General features: G+C 37.5%; 1 protein-coding gene across 1 annotated transcript in view; it reads right to left on the reverse strand.

The window, feature by feature from the left end:
• Positions 1–219: 219 nt before the first annotated feature.
• The window catches only part of LOC139738615 (uncharacterized), a 39,729-nt gene continuing 20,653 nt past the window's right edge, over positions 220–19,295 (reverse strand). Inside the window, exons 9-21 of the mRNA XM_071649233.1 lie at positions 18,497–18,596; positions 17,829–17,943; positions 16,082–16,230; positions 14,462–14,621; positions 13,122–13,226; positions 12,053–12,274; positions 11,194–11,320; positions 10,489–10,660; positions 9,498–9,633; positions 8,734–8,844; positions 7,309–7,421; positions 4,342–4,465; positions 220–516 (exon numbers count right to left, since the gene is read on the reverse strand). Of these exons, the coding sequence (XP_071505334.1) occupies positions 295–516; positions 4,342–4,465; positions 7,309–7,421; positions 8,734–8,844; positions 9,498–9,633; positions 10,489–10,660; positions 11,194–11,320; positions 12,053–12,274; positions 13,122–13,226; positions 14,462–14,621; positions 16,082–16,230; positions 17,829–17,943; positions 18,497–18,596 (1,856 nt within the window). The 3' untranslated portion in view covers positions 220–294. The remainder of the gene's footprint in view (positions 517–4,341; positions 4,466–7,308; positions 7,422–8,733; positions 8,845–9,497; positions 9,634–10,488; positions 10,661–11,193; positions 11,321–12,052; positions 12,275–13,121; positions 13,227–14,461; positions 14,622–16,081; positions 16,231–17,828; positions 17,944–18,496; positions 18,597–19,295) is intronic.

A 19,295-nucleotide genomic window follows, 5' to 3' on the forward strand; every position in this document is an offset into this window, starting at 1 on the left:
ATTGTGTTTAAATTTCTTAATACTTCTCTATATTGTTCTTCATATGTACTGTCACAAACTGTAGTAGTCTTCTTATCCAACGATGGTCGCACCGAAACTCTAAAAATTTACAACTTTTGAACCGATTGTCCGATTTTCTTCTAATTTTCACTGATGTGATCTACTGATATTGCTGCATTCACTTCAATAATCCACATGTATATTTAGGTTCCATTGCTCTTTAAAGATCCATTTCCTTCTCTCACAGAAGATACAGAAAAACAAATCAAACTGCGCAGACGACTTCAGCAGACATCACGAGGCCGAGCCGTAGAAGAAGTTGATGGCTCTGTTCACGTCGAAGTCGGCGACCTGGACCAGCTTTTCCAGATCCTCGGCGGAGATGGCGTCTCCAATGACCTCCTTCACCCTGGCGATACACTCCAGCATCTGCTGCCTGTCCATAGCGACGGCGTTGGTGGCGCTCTCTTCATCCGACGACATGGAGTCGCTGTCAGAGTGTAAGGGTTGTGAGTGCTGCATTGGGAGATAGAGATAAAGAGAGAGAGAGAGAGAGAGAGTAGATGCACAGCAGTTAAATACACATTCACGTCAATCTGTTTCACACATGTTCTGATTCTCTTAACAAGACCGTGAGATGAACAGCTTCACATGAAGTGATAAAAACCAAATGACCTGATACTGTAAAACACATGATTTCTTTTCTGCAGAAATTGCATTTGTAGATGTAATTACCATTTACTGATTTGAACAAAAAATGAAAATAAAAAGCATGCAAATAGAATGTGCTACAATGAAAAGAATAGGAGATACAGCATCAATGAAAGTAATCATTTTGAGCACAGAAATGCAAAGATAGAATATGTGAGTACTTGGAAAGGTAAGAAAATTTGAAGAAATAAATAAAGGAATGCTTGCATTGCAGTAAAAACGCAAAAACATAAACAGCCATTTTCCCTTTAAAATCTTGAAGCAACAAGATAGGTTTCAGATAAGCAAAGAATGTTAAAAAAGGTATAACCTCACACTATCATCATGGCAATGGTTTCTTTCTGAAGTGTACTAGCTCAAATATAGAAACCTCATTCTGCCAGATTCCATCTTGGAATTTAGGGCTGAGAGTTAAAGCACACATGCTTTGTCACAATTAACCGGGGTGTCTGAATTCAGACAAATCACAGGCTCCCAGACCTTTCCCTTGAATAAACTATATCTGTATTGTATGAAATGTCTCCTGAATAATAACTCCTCCCCATCCCCATCCCCCTCCCCCTCCCCCTCCCCCCCCCCCCCCCCCACCTTTGAGGTGCTCATTTCAGACAATGCTTACCTCACTTTTATAATCATCAGCCAGCACACTTTACAGGCAGCACATCTTACTCTTACTTTTTACAATTGCTGAAGAACTGAATCCCATACTTTGGTTACAGTATTTAACACTGAATTGTTATCCAAATATTGCTTTCACCTGTGTACAATCACAAATTTATTTGCTCAGGACTTATTGCAATTGGGCAAAAATCTCTAAATCTCCATGCGATAAACTTCAATGATTAAAAAAAGAAAAGAAAAAGCAACTGCTTCCAATGAAAGGTTTCTTGATCCAGGACATGATTTAGTCCAAAACTGTTACAGGTGTTACGTTTTTTCTTTTTTCCATAAAATATTGAGCAAGTAGTTTCATGATGGACTTGAATGCTATCGCAAAATGATATGTTTTGCAAAATGCTGAAAGAATATTCACGGACCTGCTTCTAAATACTGCAACTGATTTGTTAATGAGGACTGAAACACAGTCTAAAGCTCCGATAAATGACGAATTTAAAGTCAGGCTTTCCAGTTAGGAGTAAGAGTATTATTTGGAAAAAATGATGCGAGAAAAGATATGTTACTTGATGTATTTCTTCTTATTGTTTCCAAATTCATTATGTCCATCATGTAAATGAAATCTCAATGCACTGAATTCGTTTATATGCAAATTGATCACCAATATTTATTCGAGAAATGCAAGAAACCTTGACTTTGTTGATCAGTAATATCCCTGTGCATGCATAGCTTCTATCTTTTGTGATCCTCATATAATCATTATATCTGTCTTTAATATCCACCACCAAGCAGAGCAGCAAAAAGCATGAATGACTGGCACTTGTTAAAACTGCCACCAAAATGCACAATTAATGTTGGATCAACTTCACATCTGCGGTTTGAGCAGGCCTTGATCCCGCAACTATTCACAACTATCTCTTTCCCCTCACTGTTTGCTTTTTTTTTTTTTTAAAGGGGGAGACCAAACGGTGCTTACTTAATAAGTTACTAGTCAGTGAAATATGGGGTTTAGTGATGAAAAAGGATATACAGATAGCCCTCAAACAACAAGGTCACAGATGTGTTAAGTATTTTTGCTAATGCGCATAATACACTGTCAACAGTTCGTCTTTTTTACCTCAGTCTGTTGGACTATGGAATAGCCTGCCCCAAATCCACGTCAACTACACCTCCTGTAAACGTTTCAAAGTGAGAATTCAGTCAGCCATGCTCTGCCTTGCTCTATTAATAGCGGTCTTTGGTGTTTTGGCAATGCAAATATGCAAAAAAAAAAAAAAAAGGAAACAAAAAAAACCCCCACACATACATCTGCAGTAGTGAGATTGCTCAGAATCCAAATTCTCAAAAAATGAAGGAGTTCTCTCTTTTAAATCTATACCAACTATGGGCATTCTTCAGAGTGATTACAGAAGTGTATTTACTCAATTTGAAACCACTAAAGCAAAATCACCAAGATTACTTGACCAAAAATGATTTGTTCTAACACGTGATGGACCTTATTGTGGTGTCATCGAAAGTGCATGAGCATTGAGATTTGATTTTTGCCAATCTATGTCAAAAATGAATCTTAACCTTCTCATCGGCATAATTTCTGCCTGTAGGTGAGCGTCACATGGAAGACACGTATCACTCTCTAGTAAGTAAGGTTCTGTTTTCTCCCATGAAATTATCCCAAAATGAGGGATTATCTGATTTACTGTTTTACCAGTGTGAAGGGAGAGGATATGGGAAATAGCTAAAACCGAGAGAGAAATGTAAAGAAAATCTCACTAAGTTCAAGTGGGGAAAATCATGTAGCCACAATTATAACCAATTTGCATTTATATTAAATCATAGGAAACGTCTACACCTTACATTTTACTCCGATAACACAAACAACTATAATTTAGAACGATAACCAGATTTTGATGAAAATGTGGGCAATAACACCTTATCGACATGAGTTTTAAGAAAAATTTGAAACCAAATTTAACCTCTATGCCTATGAAGTGTTCATCATTAACAAAATAGTTACACTCTTTTTAGGGGTACCACGGATCATTATTATACTTTAAATTACCAGCTACAGCACCTTGACCTTTACATTATTGTGCATATACAACTGAATGTTTATTTGTTTATGAATTACATGTAGAGCATATTGTGTGTGATTTCATGCTTTTCATAATAAATATAAAGGAAACACACAAGAGTGATATAAGCAATGGTACTCTCAGCAATACATCTTACTGGACATCTGTCAAGACTCTTTCAAACTAATATTCACTTCCCTCCCTTATCTTCTTTTTGAAAGAGGATTCTCTAAATTTGAAGTGCAACGACACTCTGTCTTAAAGATGACTTTGATATACGATGAAAAGAATAAATAAAAACCATCAGAATGGCACATGTTTCACTATTATCAATCAATAAAATATGAAAATAATGGAATGTTGACATTTCACCATTCAAAAGAGAGAGAAAGAGAGTGAGATTTGTTACAACCACAATGCAACTTGATGAGGAAATGATGACAAACACTTACAAATATCAGTCACTTACCTATACACAGAATTGCACTAAATTTCCTTCATTTAAAATTAAATACAAAAGCAGAACTTGTATCCTCTTTGCTATCAATGCAGCATTGTAATGGCCAGGCAATATAATGCCTTAGAAAGGAGGAGTTTTAGCTGCTGAATTATTCACCCAAAACACGATTTTTGAAAAGATATTTGCACACTAATCAATGACATAGGAGTGAGGTGATGACATCATGGTCTAGAGTAATTTGTGCTATAATGTAACCATCTCATGAAAATATAAGAAACTTCATAGTTCCACATCTTTTCTTTTTTAATTTCATGTCAGCTTCTAACACAATGTCTGCCAATCTCTATGTTCGTTTTTACTCCATCTATAACATTCAAAATGACTGTGAAGTGACACTGCACTCTGACGATAAATTCAATGATATTTTCTGTTTTAGGTGAATTTCATTTGATCGCCCAGCTCACTGGACGGAAGTCACTGTACCTTCTTGCTTCCCACGTGCATAAGTTCCTGGGCGATTTTCTCTATACTGTCCTCTGACGAAGAATCTGAGCTGGAGTCGAGTGTTTCCTTGTAGTGGCCCGTGCCATCCATTTTGGTGTCACTCCTGTAAGAATTGGTGAAAACTGGCATGTATAAGCTCTTTCATCGAGCTATTCTATTTGTTTTAATTTTGTGCTACTGAGTGATGATTCATAGAGACTACATTTTCAGCCAATTAGCTTTTGACAGTTGACCGACCAATGTCCATATAATGGTCATATCTTCTTTCTGGTCACTGATATTGATTACATTTAGTCAATTTTCTGGCAAAAGCTGAAGCAGTGTCAATGAATGCCCAAAATTCAACCTCTGAATTCTTAAATATATTTTAATTCTAAGTTTGCTCAATTTGACTTAGGTTACACGAGATGAAACAAAAGACGCACCAGAGTCTGATGTCAATTTGGAGTCTCGGAACTAAGAACTAAAAAGTCAAAGTACATGCATACAGGTCCACATTTTCATCAACTAATTGAGTTACCATATGAAATAAAGACTTTATTTACTAATAAGGATAGACAGATCATCCAAAACTGTAAACACAGTGACTCTACCATTGTTCCTGGCAGACAGAATAAACTGTGACCAAGACTGCAAAGAATACGATACATCAAAGTTAAGTCATGATGTTGCTCAGTCTCTTTACACAACAATTATTATTATTATTATATTATTATTATTATTATTATTATTATTATTATTATTATTATTATTATTATTATTATTATTATTATTATTATTATTATCATTATCATTATTATTATTATTATTATTATCATTATTATTATCATCATTATCAATATTATCATTATTATTATTATTATTATTATTATTATTATTATTATTATTATTATCATTATTATTACCACTATTATCATTATCATTACTATTATCATTATTCTTGTATTACCATGAAAATGGCTGCGCAACTATACTTCTCACTGGTATTGCCAAACATCGACTACTGTTGTACTGTTTGGGGCACATGCACCAAGACTAACTTTGTCAAATAACAAAGGGTACAAAGCAAAGCTGCCCGACTCGTAATGCAGGCAGACTATTATTCTCCCGTTCACAACTTGTTGAACAGATTGAGGTGGCAAAGTGTACAAGAACGCATTGAGTATCAGTACTGCGTAGCTGTATATAAAGTCTTGAACGGATTAGCCCCATCATACTTATGTCCTATGGCTTCAAGGCGTCAAGTAACGTACGAAACTCGATATGCCTTATCTTGCCCATTGTTCATCCCCATGCCTAAAACAGAATACAAAAAACGTACATTTTCCTTCTTCGCTTGCTCTCTTTTCAATAATCTTCCCAGATTTATTCAATCGTCAAACTGCCTCGAAAGGTTTAAAAGACAAATTCGATCAGCAAATATAAACTCAGCTTTTTGACATGTTAAGATGATGAGCAATTGAGAGTTTATACATATTAGTATGCATTCGTTTCTGTATCATTATGTTTCTCAATGCTCATTGTTTTTAGTACATTATGATATTATGATTTTTGATCTTGCCTTTGGTACTATTTTTATATGTGCTAATTTTTTTTTTTATCCTTGAATCTAAATCTGTGTATGATAACGCATCTCTATTTTCTCACATTTTTCTTTTACCTTTCATATGTTTGTTTCGACTACTTTTTTCTTCTCTTTTCTTTTTGTTTGCGTTACACTGTGTAAACCTACCTGCAATATTTCAATATTCTGAACAAAGTGTGAAAGTGTACTTTTTACTCATTGCCATATCACTTTTTGGCCGTTATTTTTGAACATTCTGGTAACATAATTCATTTTGTTTTTGCAAATGGTAATCTCCTGCTGTTTTTACTTTTGATTTGTTAATTTTGTATCTTTTTTTTTTTACTTATGTAGATATCACATCTTGCTTGTTTCTATATGTTCGTTTGCTTTCTTTTTGTTGCTGTTGTATTATGTGATTTTTACTCGCAATATGTATTATTTGTAACAGGGCTCACTTGAAAAGCAGGCCCTTGGGCCCTGAACGTGACTACCCTGTTCTTTTTTTAAATAAAACTGAATAACTAAAATGAAAATAAATTACTATCATCATTATTATTATCATCATCATTATTATCATCATCATTATCATCATTATTATCATTATTATCATGATTATTATTATCATGATTATTATTATCATTATTATCATTATTAATGTGCGTAATGACGAGACAGAGAGTAGGAGTTGACGTCTATCGATTATGCTGAGTTTCAGTCCAACTTTTTAAGAAGTTCATCACGAATGCCATGGGAGTTTTTTTCATTTACTTTTTCAGGCAAGAGCAAAGTATTCAGCTGCATCTCACTCTGACTTGATCCAAATCTTCAAATGTCTCTCACTCTTCACATTGTTTCAGATGCTACATTCACTCTGTAACATTCCATGTATTTATTCTGGCCATGGGAGATACAATCTTAAAAAGAGTTACTCCATATTGTAAAACTGAAAATCTATTCTTTGCAGGAGGTGTGTCTAAAGACTATGGAAGGCACAAAGAATGACTATGGTGATGTTGAAACAGTCAGACACATATTTAAAAAAAAAAAGAAAAAGAAAAGAAGATCTTGCACACTGAGATGTAGAGCATATCAGGGCAATTACCCCCAGAGGGCAATTACTCCCTGGCTAGAAATTGGTTAGTGATAAGTTTAGAGTAAAGATTAGGGTTAGGGTTACGTTCAGTGTTTGGGATAGTGATAAGTTTAGAGTAAAGATTAGGGCTAGGGTTACGTTCAGTGTTAGAGTTTGGGTTAGGGTTAAGATTAGGTTCAGGATTAGGGATAGGGTTAGGGTCAGGGGAAGGGTCCGGGGTAATTGCCCAGGGGGTAATTGCTCCAGACCCATGTAGAGATCTAGAGGAGGGCATTCTTCCACTCACTTGATCCATTCTACAAGAGACTGCACCTCCTTCTTAAGGTTCTCCGAGAGCTCCTCATAAACCTCTTGCTCCGTGATCCCCGGATGTTGCATGATGAAATTTAATGATCCTTCCTGCAATGGAACAAACGCTTTCATGATTTTGACATTGATCTTGACAAGATGGATAATGACAACTTTTTTGTGTGTGTTTTTGTTTTAGTTTATTTTTTGGTGGGGGGTTGTTTATTTGTTTTGTTTTCCCACGGATTGAAAGCTGCAAGCACATCAATATCTTCATGATTTGACATTGATCTTGCTGGGTTGATAATCTTCATTTGTTGTTGTTTGTTTGTTTGTTTATTTGTTTTCTTCAAGACTGGGAGCTGCAATCACATCAAGTTAATGTTTATGCTGCAGCTCCTCTGTTTCCCTCTGTTTCAGAAGTTTGCATCATCAGTTCATTGAAAAATCAAGCCTCTATCATCACCACACATGAAAAATTGCAAAAAAAATGCTTTCAGTTTTGGTGGAAAATAGCAAATCACTGAAATATTAAGAGATCACTACCAAATACGGTAACTCCTTTCAAACAAACTTCACTGCAATGTTTGCCACACTATATTGAAACACTGAAACGTGATTCTCTAGGTGTTACATCTATCTAACTATCACAGAATCGTGATTCGAGTGTTGTCACTGTGCAGCAGCTTTACGCCATTTGACCTGGGAAGTAAAGGTCGACTGCGTACCACCAAACATGCCTTCATCATTCACACACGAACAATGCATAGAGCACACGAATGGTGCATGTTTTCTCTGCAATCAGAAACAGCTGGAAATTGACCATGGCAACTCAGAGATACAAACACGTTTCAAAACAGCATTGCGTTTATCTACTAGCAGAAAGGTGATCGCGTCTCAAACGCGTTTCACATTGCTCTTTGAATGGAATTTCACACCAGCGTTTCTAAATGCATTTGAAAACACAGTTGCGTTTATCTATCACCAAAAAATGCCTCACACGCATTTAGGATCGTTATTCTGCCTCAAAAATTTTTGGATAAATGCACCCTTAGTTTACCAGCATGGATATTATGGAAGACTTGCTGTGCTCAAATCGTTAATTTGTCCAAAATGCCTTGGTCTTTTCAATTCTCACTCTTTCGTCAATAATCACATCACAGTTCATTTACAGCTGTCACACAAAGCAGAATACCTTGATGCTGACTGGAACTAAATTGATTTTGCTATTCAACAGAACACAACAGTACAAGTCCCACATATTCATTCATAAAAATACGTAGCAACTAAAGTAGTTTTAATTAATTTCAATATTGTATTGACCACATGTTGTAAACAAGCTGTTTGAAACATTTACCTTGTAAAATAAAGAAAAAATGAATTGATAATGCTGCAGAAACACAAAGTCTGCCATAACACTTACCCGCAAGGTTTTTGCATGGAACTGGTCTGCTAAACTGAGAAGAAACAGGACTGTATCCTCGTTGAGTTTGGACTTTAAGGCCGCCTCACAGACATGTTTCAATGTATCCACCTAGTGCATTCATGGTAAAAAGAGAATCACATGAAGTTATTACTGCAAAGATCAGCTTTGGTCTACCAATGTATGCACTGTTACATTTACTTCTTGTGTCTGAAGTCTGACACATCATCAAGATCAAAACAATTCACAATTCAATTAATTTCTGTCATAAAAGTATTCCACATAGCAGGGAAAAATTATTATCAGCAATAACAGACCATGACACGGTAATAGCAGTATGGATTTACAAATTACATAGGGCTGTCCTGAAAAGATTTTCTTGAATGACATAGTAGCTAGTAAACATATTTATGGATCACAAGTAATTAACAAACCAAAACATAATCATGCTGAAAGCATTTCAATTAGCCCTATCCACACCACCATCTCAAAATACCATTGAAATTGTGTACAAAGAGGTTGAAGACAGTAATGAATGGAGTATCATTAGTCCATTATCTTATAGTCTATGCCATGGCAACCGTGATAATCTGTGAGTGAAGTAATGCTATTAAGAATTATCTGCTTTTCAAAAAAAAATGGCAATCTTTGTAGTTTTCATAAGACTATGTAACTATGCATATTAGCAAAACATTTTGAAAACCGTAAGTGTAAATACACAGAAGAGGACACGCAGGTGAAAGCTACAGTCCTTTCCATCTCACCTCATAACGATCACTAAGGGACATCATATCCGCGATCTGATCGGTGGTCATACTGGACGTGTCGATTTGGCCAGAGTACAGAAAGACTAGGAACTGCTGGAACAGGGTTGGGTCTGTGTCGTGGACCTCAATTTTCCTGGACGAGGGGGATACACAAAGAAATGTGCAAATATTATACAGCGTATCATTTGCCCACAGAATAATTACAATGTAAGTACCGACTCATTTGAAATGCAATTAACCAGTTTGCAGATTGATCCCAATTTTATGCATCCTTTTTTGACAAGGTTTGCCCCTTGTGTGCCTGAACCTGCACTTTGCCAATCAGATGAGTGTTTGGTATGTAGTTAGGGCTGGTCAAGCCATCACACACATATGTCATATACTACACACAAAGATCCACACAAGATTATCCAATCTGTGCTGACGACGTCTATCAACAATGCCTGTCAACTATACTAAATTTGAAACACATTTGCACTTTTCGTGCAATTTGGAATATTCTCATGATTATTTCTAGTCACAGAGAGCTTCACACTCTAAAATATTTAGAAAACATTATCAGAACAATGCTTTACAATCTCACAAAGTCAATTTTCAGAGTATTGATACACTCACTCCAGAATTCTGGGGTCGGTTGCATGAAGTGATCACACAAATTTCTGCACATAAATCGCAGAATGGCCAAATGTGGCTCATATGTAGCTATAAGAGACTTCCAAAGAGAAGTAAAATACATTTTATGAAGTCTCTCATAAGTGTGTCTTATGAGCAATAAGTCCCTCATAAGACTTTCATGAAACGGACCCCTGGCTCATGGTATCAGCACTGATCTGGATCCTGTTTCATAAAGCTTGTCATCAGTATGAACTGCCATATTTCTATGACAAATTTGCTCTCAGCCAATCAAATGCAAGGACATCAGTAGCTTATACAACTATCACAACTTGTCATTGATAACAAGTTTTATAAAACGAGGTCATGGACTCACTTGTCGATGGATTCCCTCATACCGCTGAGCAGGGCCCTCCGGAACCAGTCGCACCTGGCTGCTATCACCACGCAGTGAGCCTTGAGGATGTGTCGGGACTCCATACGCTCGCTGGACTGGCTCTCTATGGGCTCGCCCTGTGTGTGGTCTACTACAATGTCTGAAGGCTCCTCTGTACGTTCACATGAGAAAGAAAAATATTGGACAAAACTCATGAATAATCCAGAAACTCTGCAGGGAAAATGAAAAGGGTGTAATTTAATGAACTGAAATATCTGCTATTTTTAGAGAAGTCAGCATGGCAGACAACTTACATCTATGTTTTAAAAAACTAAGCCCCCCCCCCCCCTCCCCCGGCTATATAGGGTTAAAGGAATACTTTGTATATTGACCAGACCATTGATATCATTAATTAGTACGCATATTGAAAACAATAGGCACTGATTTCATGAAGTACTAATGACATTACTGCTCTTCAGCAACTTCTATAGCTTTGATTTTGAAATGTTTCAAGCGTTGTTTTCAGAATAAACGATAAATGAGTTCTTTGAGACAACCTGACATAAATAGAGGCTTGGGAATCAATGAACACAACCGAACCAGTTCTATTTCATCAGCCCCAAATGATTGCGACCATGATGAAGTATGGGTTTGTCTCCCCATTTTTCTTTAGTATATTAACAATAATTATCATTCTCAACATACCTGTGAAAGTGACCACCTCAAAGCACATGTCTGTGTTCACTCCAGACTGAAGCAGTTGCCCCATAGCCTTGGCCAGTTTGCTCTCCGACGAACTGGGTGGCACACACAGAGATTCTACCGTGTTGGGCTGTGGGCACAATATCAAACACACGCATACAGTCAAAATGACATGGAACAACATAAATCATTTCATAATACCAACTAACATTTAGTAGACATGCTCAAGTGATGGAATATGAAACCAAATCAGACATATCAGCTTGATAGCCTTTTGCCTACCACTATTGTATGCTGTAATTGTATGCTGTGCTTGCTGGACTGTTAATAGACTTGCAGACAACTAGATGGCCAGGTTAACGGAAGATCCACAAGTTCATTTTAATGACTCTGTAACCCATCCATCACTAAGAAGTCACACATTTTAGCCAGATCAAAGAGTGAGAAAAAACAAGAACATGCACAAAAATACACAGCACATGAAGGGAAGTATCCCTTTTTACAAGTTCTATCACTCTTCATTTGTTGAATAAATAAAAAGTCACATTACCTATAAACACCAGAACCATGCATTTAACCATAAAAGTCAAACTATTTTCGAAGTTGCTTCTCGCTATTTTCCACTGCTTGATCCATCTTCTAGTAGCCTTCATAAAAGAGCATCTATTTGATCAAGTGAACAATGCAGTGGCATCACAAAAGGACTCTTACATCAAAACTATAAAAAAAAAAAAAATTGGGAATACGCATCTATCACTTACCCTTCCTCCCCTCTCTCTCCCCCCCCCCCCCCCCCCCACACACACACACAACTCCCAATCCTGAAAAAGAGGCTCACAAACCCCCAAACTGGAATTCTTGCCTGTTTCCCTGTGGCCGGTTTGCCTGCAGACTCTGCCCCGACGGAGGAGTCTCCCATCTGCGACGCCCCACCCTCGCCCCCCTCCTCCATGGGTGTGGGAGCCAGGCAACCCAGCTGGACCAGTGCCGATGTGAAGGCATCCCTGTCAATGAGTGATGCTATGCGCTCCACAAGAGGCCGGAAGGTGTCGCGGTGGATCACTACCTTCTCTAACGACCACATCTGAAAACAAAAAATGGTGACGTATACATATACAACTTATATTTTTGTCCTGTTTAACCCTTTTGCACCTGAAGTATTCGTAGCTGCCCCTCTCCAATATCACTGACCAATCCACTACCATTTTAATGCTTGTGTGTGCATGTGTGGGGTGTGTTGTGTGGAAGTCTGTGTGTGTCTTTACCTCGTTAATATCATTGTCATATCACCCTAATATGCCATTCTCCAGTAACAGTGTGAAATTTTCTGGTTCCTTTGGTGAGCATAGATGGATACTAAGAATTTTTCAGGTGGGAAAGGGTTAATGAGCACATATGCTTTAATAAGAGATACTGTAACTTGCCATGGTATTTCACTGACATTTAACGAGCAAACATACCAACTTTGGTGAAACATTGTGGAAAAAGACCATGTTGGAGGATTAAAGGTAAACAGGATCATTTAATGCCAGTCTCAATCATTTGAATAAAAAAAGGCACCTCTTTGTAACAGGTCATTGCTGAGCTATATACATGTAGCTATACGAAGTGCCCCTCTGGACAACACTACCTAAACAATCCCATTAGTTGCCCTGTATATCAACCTGGTTGTCATGGTTACAAGCATAGCATACAACTGCCTTCAAATTGAAAATCTTTTTGGTAGATTACAAGTTGATGTTATAATTTATCACGGTGTAAAAAAGCTAAAATGTACTGCTTTCTATGACTGTAGAAGAGATGTGTATGAGCTTAAAGCACTGCACTTTTTCAAGTGCTTTATATCAAAAGCTCTTGAGGTGGTGCTAAGCATTATCACGGCAGAGGTGGCCCTTGTACGGGCGAACAACAACAGACTTTACATCACTCACCACTTTAGAGGTTCCCATCTTGAAGACAAACTTCCAGTTCTTCATGGAGAATCCCTCGTTGACCTTGGCGTTCAATTTGTTGATCTTCTGCAGGATTTGCGGAAACTGAGGAAAGACAAAATATACATAATTTGTTATTATTTTGTCTTTCATATCATCTTGAAGGCGATTTGTTGCTTCTTGCATAAAATGTTTAACCTGAGAAAAACTCTGGTTGGAACTGAAAACTCAGGTTGGTATGATGCTGCCATTGACTTTAAAGGTACTGTTTACCATTGGTAGAAGTGATTAAAAAATGTTAAAGATATCACATATGATGCATATGTGTAGGTCAGTTGTATCACAAAACATCGTACCATGTAAAAAATTTGCAGTAAAACCTAAAATATAAGGAGATATCATTATTTTTTCAATAAACCATAACTGTACATGGTTTAGTCTAGAGACATTTTTATTAAAACTATTCTTCACATTTTGTATATTCAACAATATTTAACATTGATTATACTGATTTAAATTGTTACATTGGTTGTTCTATCCCTAACTCACATTTTAGAATTATTTTGAAGCACTAAAGCTGGGTTTCTGTTTCACCTGCAAATGGAAAACTCTGTTAAAAATCAATCTGAGTTTTCTCAGGTAAAAAGTTTTACACAACAGGCCCCTGATCTCAACTCAAATCTGGGTTTGTTTTAATGTAATAACCACTTTTCAAGGTACGTATGGCTGTGACATCTATTATCTCAAAGTCCTTCATAGAATGGGACTTTAAATTTAGAGTTAAGCTTTTATTGGTATGACAGGAGTAATAAAGACCTTTCAAATATTGGAGTTTGAGCTTGAGATGGAGTTTAAGATGGAGTTCAGGATTTATTTTACATGGTCACCATAGAAGCATTTCAATGGTTAAAGCAAGTACTGGTAATCACAGATCGAGCAACTCTATATCCCTTCAAAAGGATTAGGCAATGAGGATAGAGAGCCTTACTTGGGACATTACCACTGCTGGCTCAAACCAGAGACCTTCAGATAGTTCTTCAATGCACCCACATACTATAAAACAAACATCTTTACTTCTGTAAGTCTTGGAAATTGAATCTCTTTTAATAACCCTCTGTGTGCTTTGAATGTTTACTGGCACAGAAAACTGCATAGCACTGCACGCATTGTGTAAAGTCCCTGGCACAAAAAGGATTAATGTACAATGATATCCTGAGAAAATGAATTGTTGATTGGCTCCTGGTAAAAGATTTGTTGATAACCTTCCTACTGCTTCAGTTCTTTAGTTACATCATGATGTGTTCACATTTAGTGCTATTATCATCACATCACTTCCTCACCTCTTCCTCAACCTGCTCAATGTTCTTATTGACAGAGAAGATCTTGTCGTCCATCGACAGACACTCAAAGGCCTCCTGTCTCCACATCATGCTCTGGAAGAGTTCACACATCTTCTCGTGGGCACCCTTCAGCTGCTTCATTTCCTTGTTGTACATGGCCCTGTGTGAACACACCCACAAGAAAACACAGTTCTCGTTCACACACAACACCTCAAAACAATAATTGCTGGGTTTCGATCACCAACACTGCTTAAGATGACATTTTCATAACTGAAAGTGAAAAAAGCCACAACTGCAAGATGACAGGATACTGCTGCAAAACTGAAACAGCATGACTCTTAGTCATAAATATTTTCTTTTTCGTACTACTACCAATGTGACTTGCGATATTACGTCACAGAGATTGGCCAAAGTGTTGGGAGAAAGCCTGCAGATAACACCTTCTTAATAATGCTCTGCACATAGTATACTATCAGAGATTCATATTACCTAACGCTCAAGCAGCAGAATTGTGATGGTCTATTTCTGATCATCATGTCATGGTTCTTTATGCATTAAAACACCATAAAATGATTAACACTCTTAGACAAACTACACACTAGATAGAAACTTATGTTTTCTCAAAGGAATGGTTGACAGTTCTGAACTAATATCTGAGGATTATTTCACACAGACAGGGTTGAGTGGAATTGGGGGAAGAGGGATAGCAAAGATATGTCCATGTGGTAATGTTATACTGTATGTGTGAGAGGATTGAGGTTTAGTGGTCGAGGCTAAGGACTCATAAACAGGAGGTCTGAGGTTTGATGCCTGCTCAGGAAGTGCTTAGACAAGAAATAAAAACCAGCACTCTCCATCTTCATAATGGGGTCAAAACTGGTAAATGGCACTGCTGGGCTCTTATGAGGGCAGTCCATTTGGAAGAGCAGTGCTAATATTTATGAGGCTATCCTACATAAATGAGACCTACATTCAGTGAGGCAATGTTGAAAGAGAAACACCACATATACATGTAGCGGAAAAATGAGCAAAGAAAATGGGATTCCATCGGGATTCAAAGCTGCATCACTTTGGTGATCCCTCACATTTATCCCCAAATTGAATTATCCTTCGGGTTTATGCCAGGTTTAAGTGTGCAGCGTGTGTATCACACACTAGCACACTGCTACAGCTTCTGACCATTCGAGCATTGAGAATTAAGGGTTTCTGGGACGAACACTGAACTAGGGCTTTCTATAGCTCAGTCGGTAGAGCACCGGGCTAGCAATCCGAAGGTCTCGGGTTTGAATCCCGATGGAATCCCATTTTCTTTGCTCATTTTTCCACTAATGAATTATATTCATTTCTGGTCAGTTTTCTTCTGTTTGCATTTGTTACATATACATGCAGTTACATCCAAACAAACATGAAAAGTTACATCCAAACAAATATTTTTCTGACAGAGCGGTTGGTGTAATAAACTTTATTTGATAAATAAATACACTTGTCGATTGAAGTTAGCTCAGCCATTAACAACAATAAACTGTGAATTTTTTCCACATCTGCAGTATATAACTTGTAAATGGACAGAGCCACTATCACCCACACACTTAAATTCCTTTATTTTGGGCACTAGATAACTGTCCACTCACATTTTTGACCAGCCTGTTGAGGTAATCCACAGTGGAATTCTTCTTCTTCTCCTTGGCTTTCAGCCCCCTTAGGATGGTCTCCAGGGCATTCTTCAGCATCTCAACCAACTCTGATGACAGGTCCAGGGAACGCTCCATCTGGTTGGGCGGGGTGATAACACATCAACTCTTTAACCATATAATTACGGACTGTGCCAAGAAAAGAAGGAATTAGGGCTTCGCTACTATTTCCACAGTACTTTCCACCAACAATTCTGCTGGCTGGGAAATTAATATACAGCTCATCACAGTCTAAAATGGAGACTTGCAGTGTGAAAGTGATATGAAATTTATCGATATAGATACTATGAAATATGTTAGCTTTCAATCCTGAATGGACATTTCGTGATTTGATTTTGTAGCGTTGTGTGTGATATGACCACAGGGCTCACAGGGGCTCAGTGGAGGAATTACCCTGCTACAGTCAAGTGCTTAATTCAGTATCATCATAAGCTGCAAAATCATTATTACGAGGAGCGTCATCATTCTAAATGTCCTAATCTCATCATAATCCACATTTCCAATCTCATCGAGGTCATCATTGCAGTTGCCAGTTACTCTCACCAGTGTAATTATCATCATCACTATCAGCTTGCTCATCTCTATTTTCATTGACATCATGGCCATATTATCATTCACATCTAATTATGGATATTTTCTAAAGATCATCACCATTAAAAAGTTCAATTCAAATTCAGATCACTGTTGGCCATATTTCCATTCAGCCTTTTCTCAAACACAACCCTACGGAAATGACTGGATCAAATATACCTAGTGGAAAATCAATTTTATCAATCAACCGCTACGAGTTACGAAAGTCACTGCCCCTGATTGGTTATGCAATGTTACTTAAATAGATGCATCTTTATATCTATTTAGCATGGACAACATTCTGGTAGCCAGAAAACTGTCATTCTTCTAACATACACCAGGGCCCTGTTTCATAAAGCTGTTCGTAAAGTTACGAACAACTTACGAGGGACTGGTGATCAGTTCTGATGTGCTGTACTTCTATAGCACATCAATACTTATTTCAATAATTCAGCACAAGAACTGATCACCAGTCGCTCGTAAGTTCTTCGTAACTTTACGAACAGCTTTATGAAACAGGGCCCAGGACTGCCAAAAGTTCCACATTACAAGTTAGGGAGATTCCAAAGAGCAATTAGGAAGGATAATGCATAATGCATTTAAATACATGAAAACAATTCCAAATTCTGAGAGGCTTTTACATCTTCTTGTCAGGACATGAGGACAAGGAATAAATTTCCTAATATCACATCGCAAATTTGCTATGCATATTTTATAGCACTGCTGCACAAACGCATCTTTCCTGTAACCATTTTCTACCATAAAAGTGTACAGGATACCGTTTGAAATATCATTCATATGCCAATGTTGCTAATCAAATTTCAGCTGGAAAATTATTCCCTGGAGGATATATCTCTTAAAAAAAAAGAAGAAAAAAAAGAAACAGTTTTCAGGGGCCATACACAGAATCAGGGAAAGTTGACAACTCTGACTCATATATTAGCTATGCACTTTTAAAGAAGAAAAAAAAGCAACAACAAACAAACAAATAAAATCTCAAATCTTATGTACACTCTGGAGATGAGATGTGTCTAATCAATGACGAAGTTTTAGGACTGACTGTAATTGTGACAATTATGATATAAAAACTGATGAAAACTACTCACCTCTGGGACAAGATACACTGCCACATCTTGCTTCTGGCTTGGGGACACATCTCTAGTCAGCTGCTCACGGAAATTCTCAAAGAATTTGTACAGCTGCTCCACAAAACGAGGTAATCTGCATAAGAAGCAACAGGACCAAGGACGATGTTATGAAGTTTAAACTTAAACAGAAGGAAACTGACCAGAAATGAATACATACTACTGAAGTTTAAACCTTTCACATTTAACATTCTATGTTTATTTTGCATAAAAATAATCATTTAAAATACAATGAGAAGAGATGTAACACCTTAAAAAGTAGCTTGCTTGTCTAGCAAGGTACATCCTTTCTCTCAAATAATAACAGAGATAGATACTTGACATATGTTGTATATGAATTTTCAAAATGAAATGATATATCAGATTCAGAAGACAGCCTAGACTTTTATTCAGTGTGTCATTGCCATATGTCTATGGGCCATGCAGGCGTACATTTCTCCCTCCATTACTATACTCTGGATCTTGAATTAAATCACTCAAAAAAAAAATGGTGGAAAGTCCCGATTCGCAAAAAATAAGACTTGCTAAGTGCACGACATGTACAGTATACAATGGAATGAACTGAACTGAACTATACAATGGCATGGTGGCATTTCAAAGTCCCCTCAAATCATCCACGCGAGTCTCACCTTGACTTGACATACTTCATGACCTCATGCCTCTCATTCTTAGACATCTCTCCCTTCCTCTTCTGGAAAACATCACAGACCATGAGAAACTTGACTCCAGCTGAGGAGAAAGAGAGGGGAGAAGTAGGGTGAGGGGAAGGTTTGCAGTAGAAGAACCCAAAGGAAGCTATTGCTGCCCCTTATGCAGGGATCAACACTAATTTTTTTCTCTCTGGTGGTTCTTTTGGACCACTCAAATCTTTAGATTTAAAAATTTGTTGCCCATAAGAGAATGTAGTGGCCAGACATAAAAGAAAACATTATGACTCTAAGTTTCCAGATCTGGCAAACGAAAGGTAACATATTTGGAAGTTTGGTGGTCCGACATCATTTTTTGGTGGTCCCGGGCCACCAGGCCACCAGTAATGATGAGCCCTGTCGTATGACACTGTGTCCTCTGATCAACAGATGAGGGCAGTATTTGCAGTGGCCCAAAATCAGAATTTGTGTAAAATGACAATGTCTACATACACATGAAATCTGGTGCTTTTATCAAAAAATGCTCAATTCCCCTACTTTTTCAAACTGTGCCGCTCTCTGATCAGCACACCCTGTGAATCTCATCGTCAAAGGTACAGAAGACAGAAACAATATACCTTCATAGAAAATGGACTAACATAATCCCCTTCAATTCTTATGGCATTACTATGGCTTCCAATGCAGTACTGTCAGCCCTAAGTGGGTGTGTCCGACTCAAATTATGGCCAAGTTTGAGGGGTTAGACTAAATGTCAATAAACACCCAGTCTTGTCACGGCATT

Source organism: Diadema antillarum, unplaced genomic scaffold (assembly GCF_040938485.1).
Source record: "Diadema antillarum isolate AM-2024a unplaced genomic scaffold, OU_Dant_1.0 seq00000759_RagTag, whole genome shotgun sequence".
Lineage (NCBI taxonomy): Eukaryota > Metazoa > Echinodermata > Echinoidea > Diadematoida > Diadematidae > Diadema > Diadema antillarum.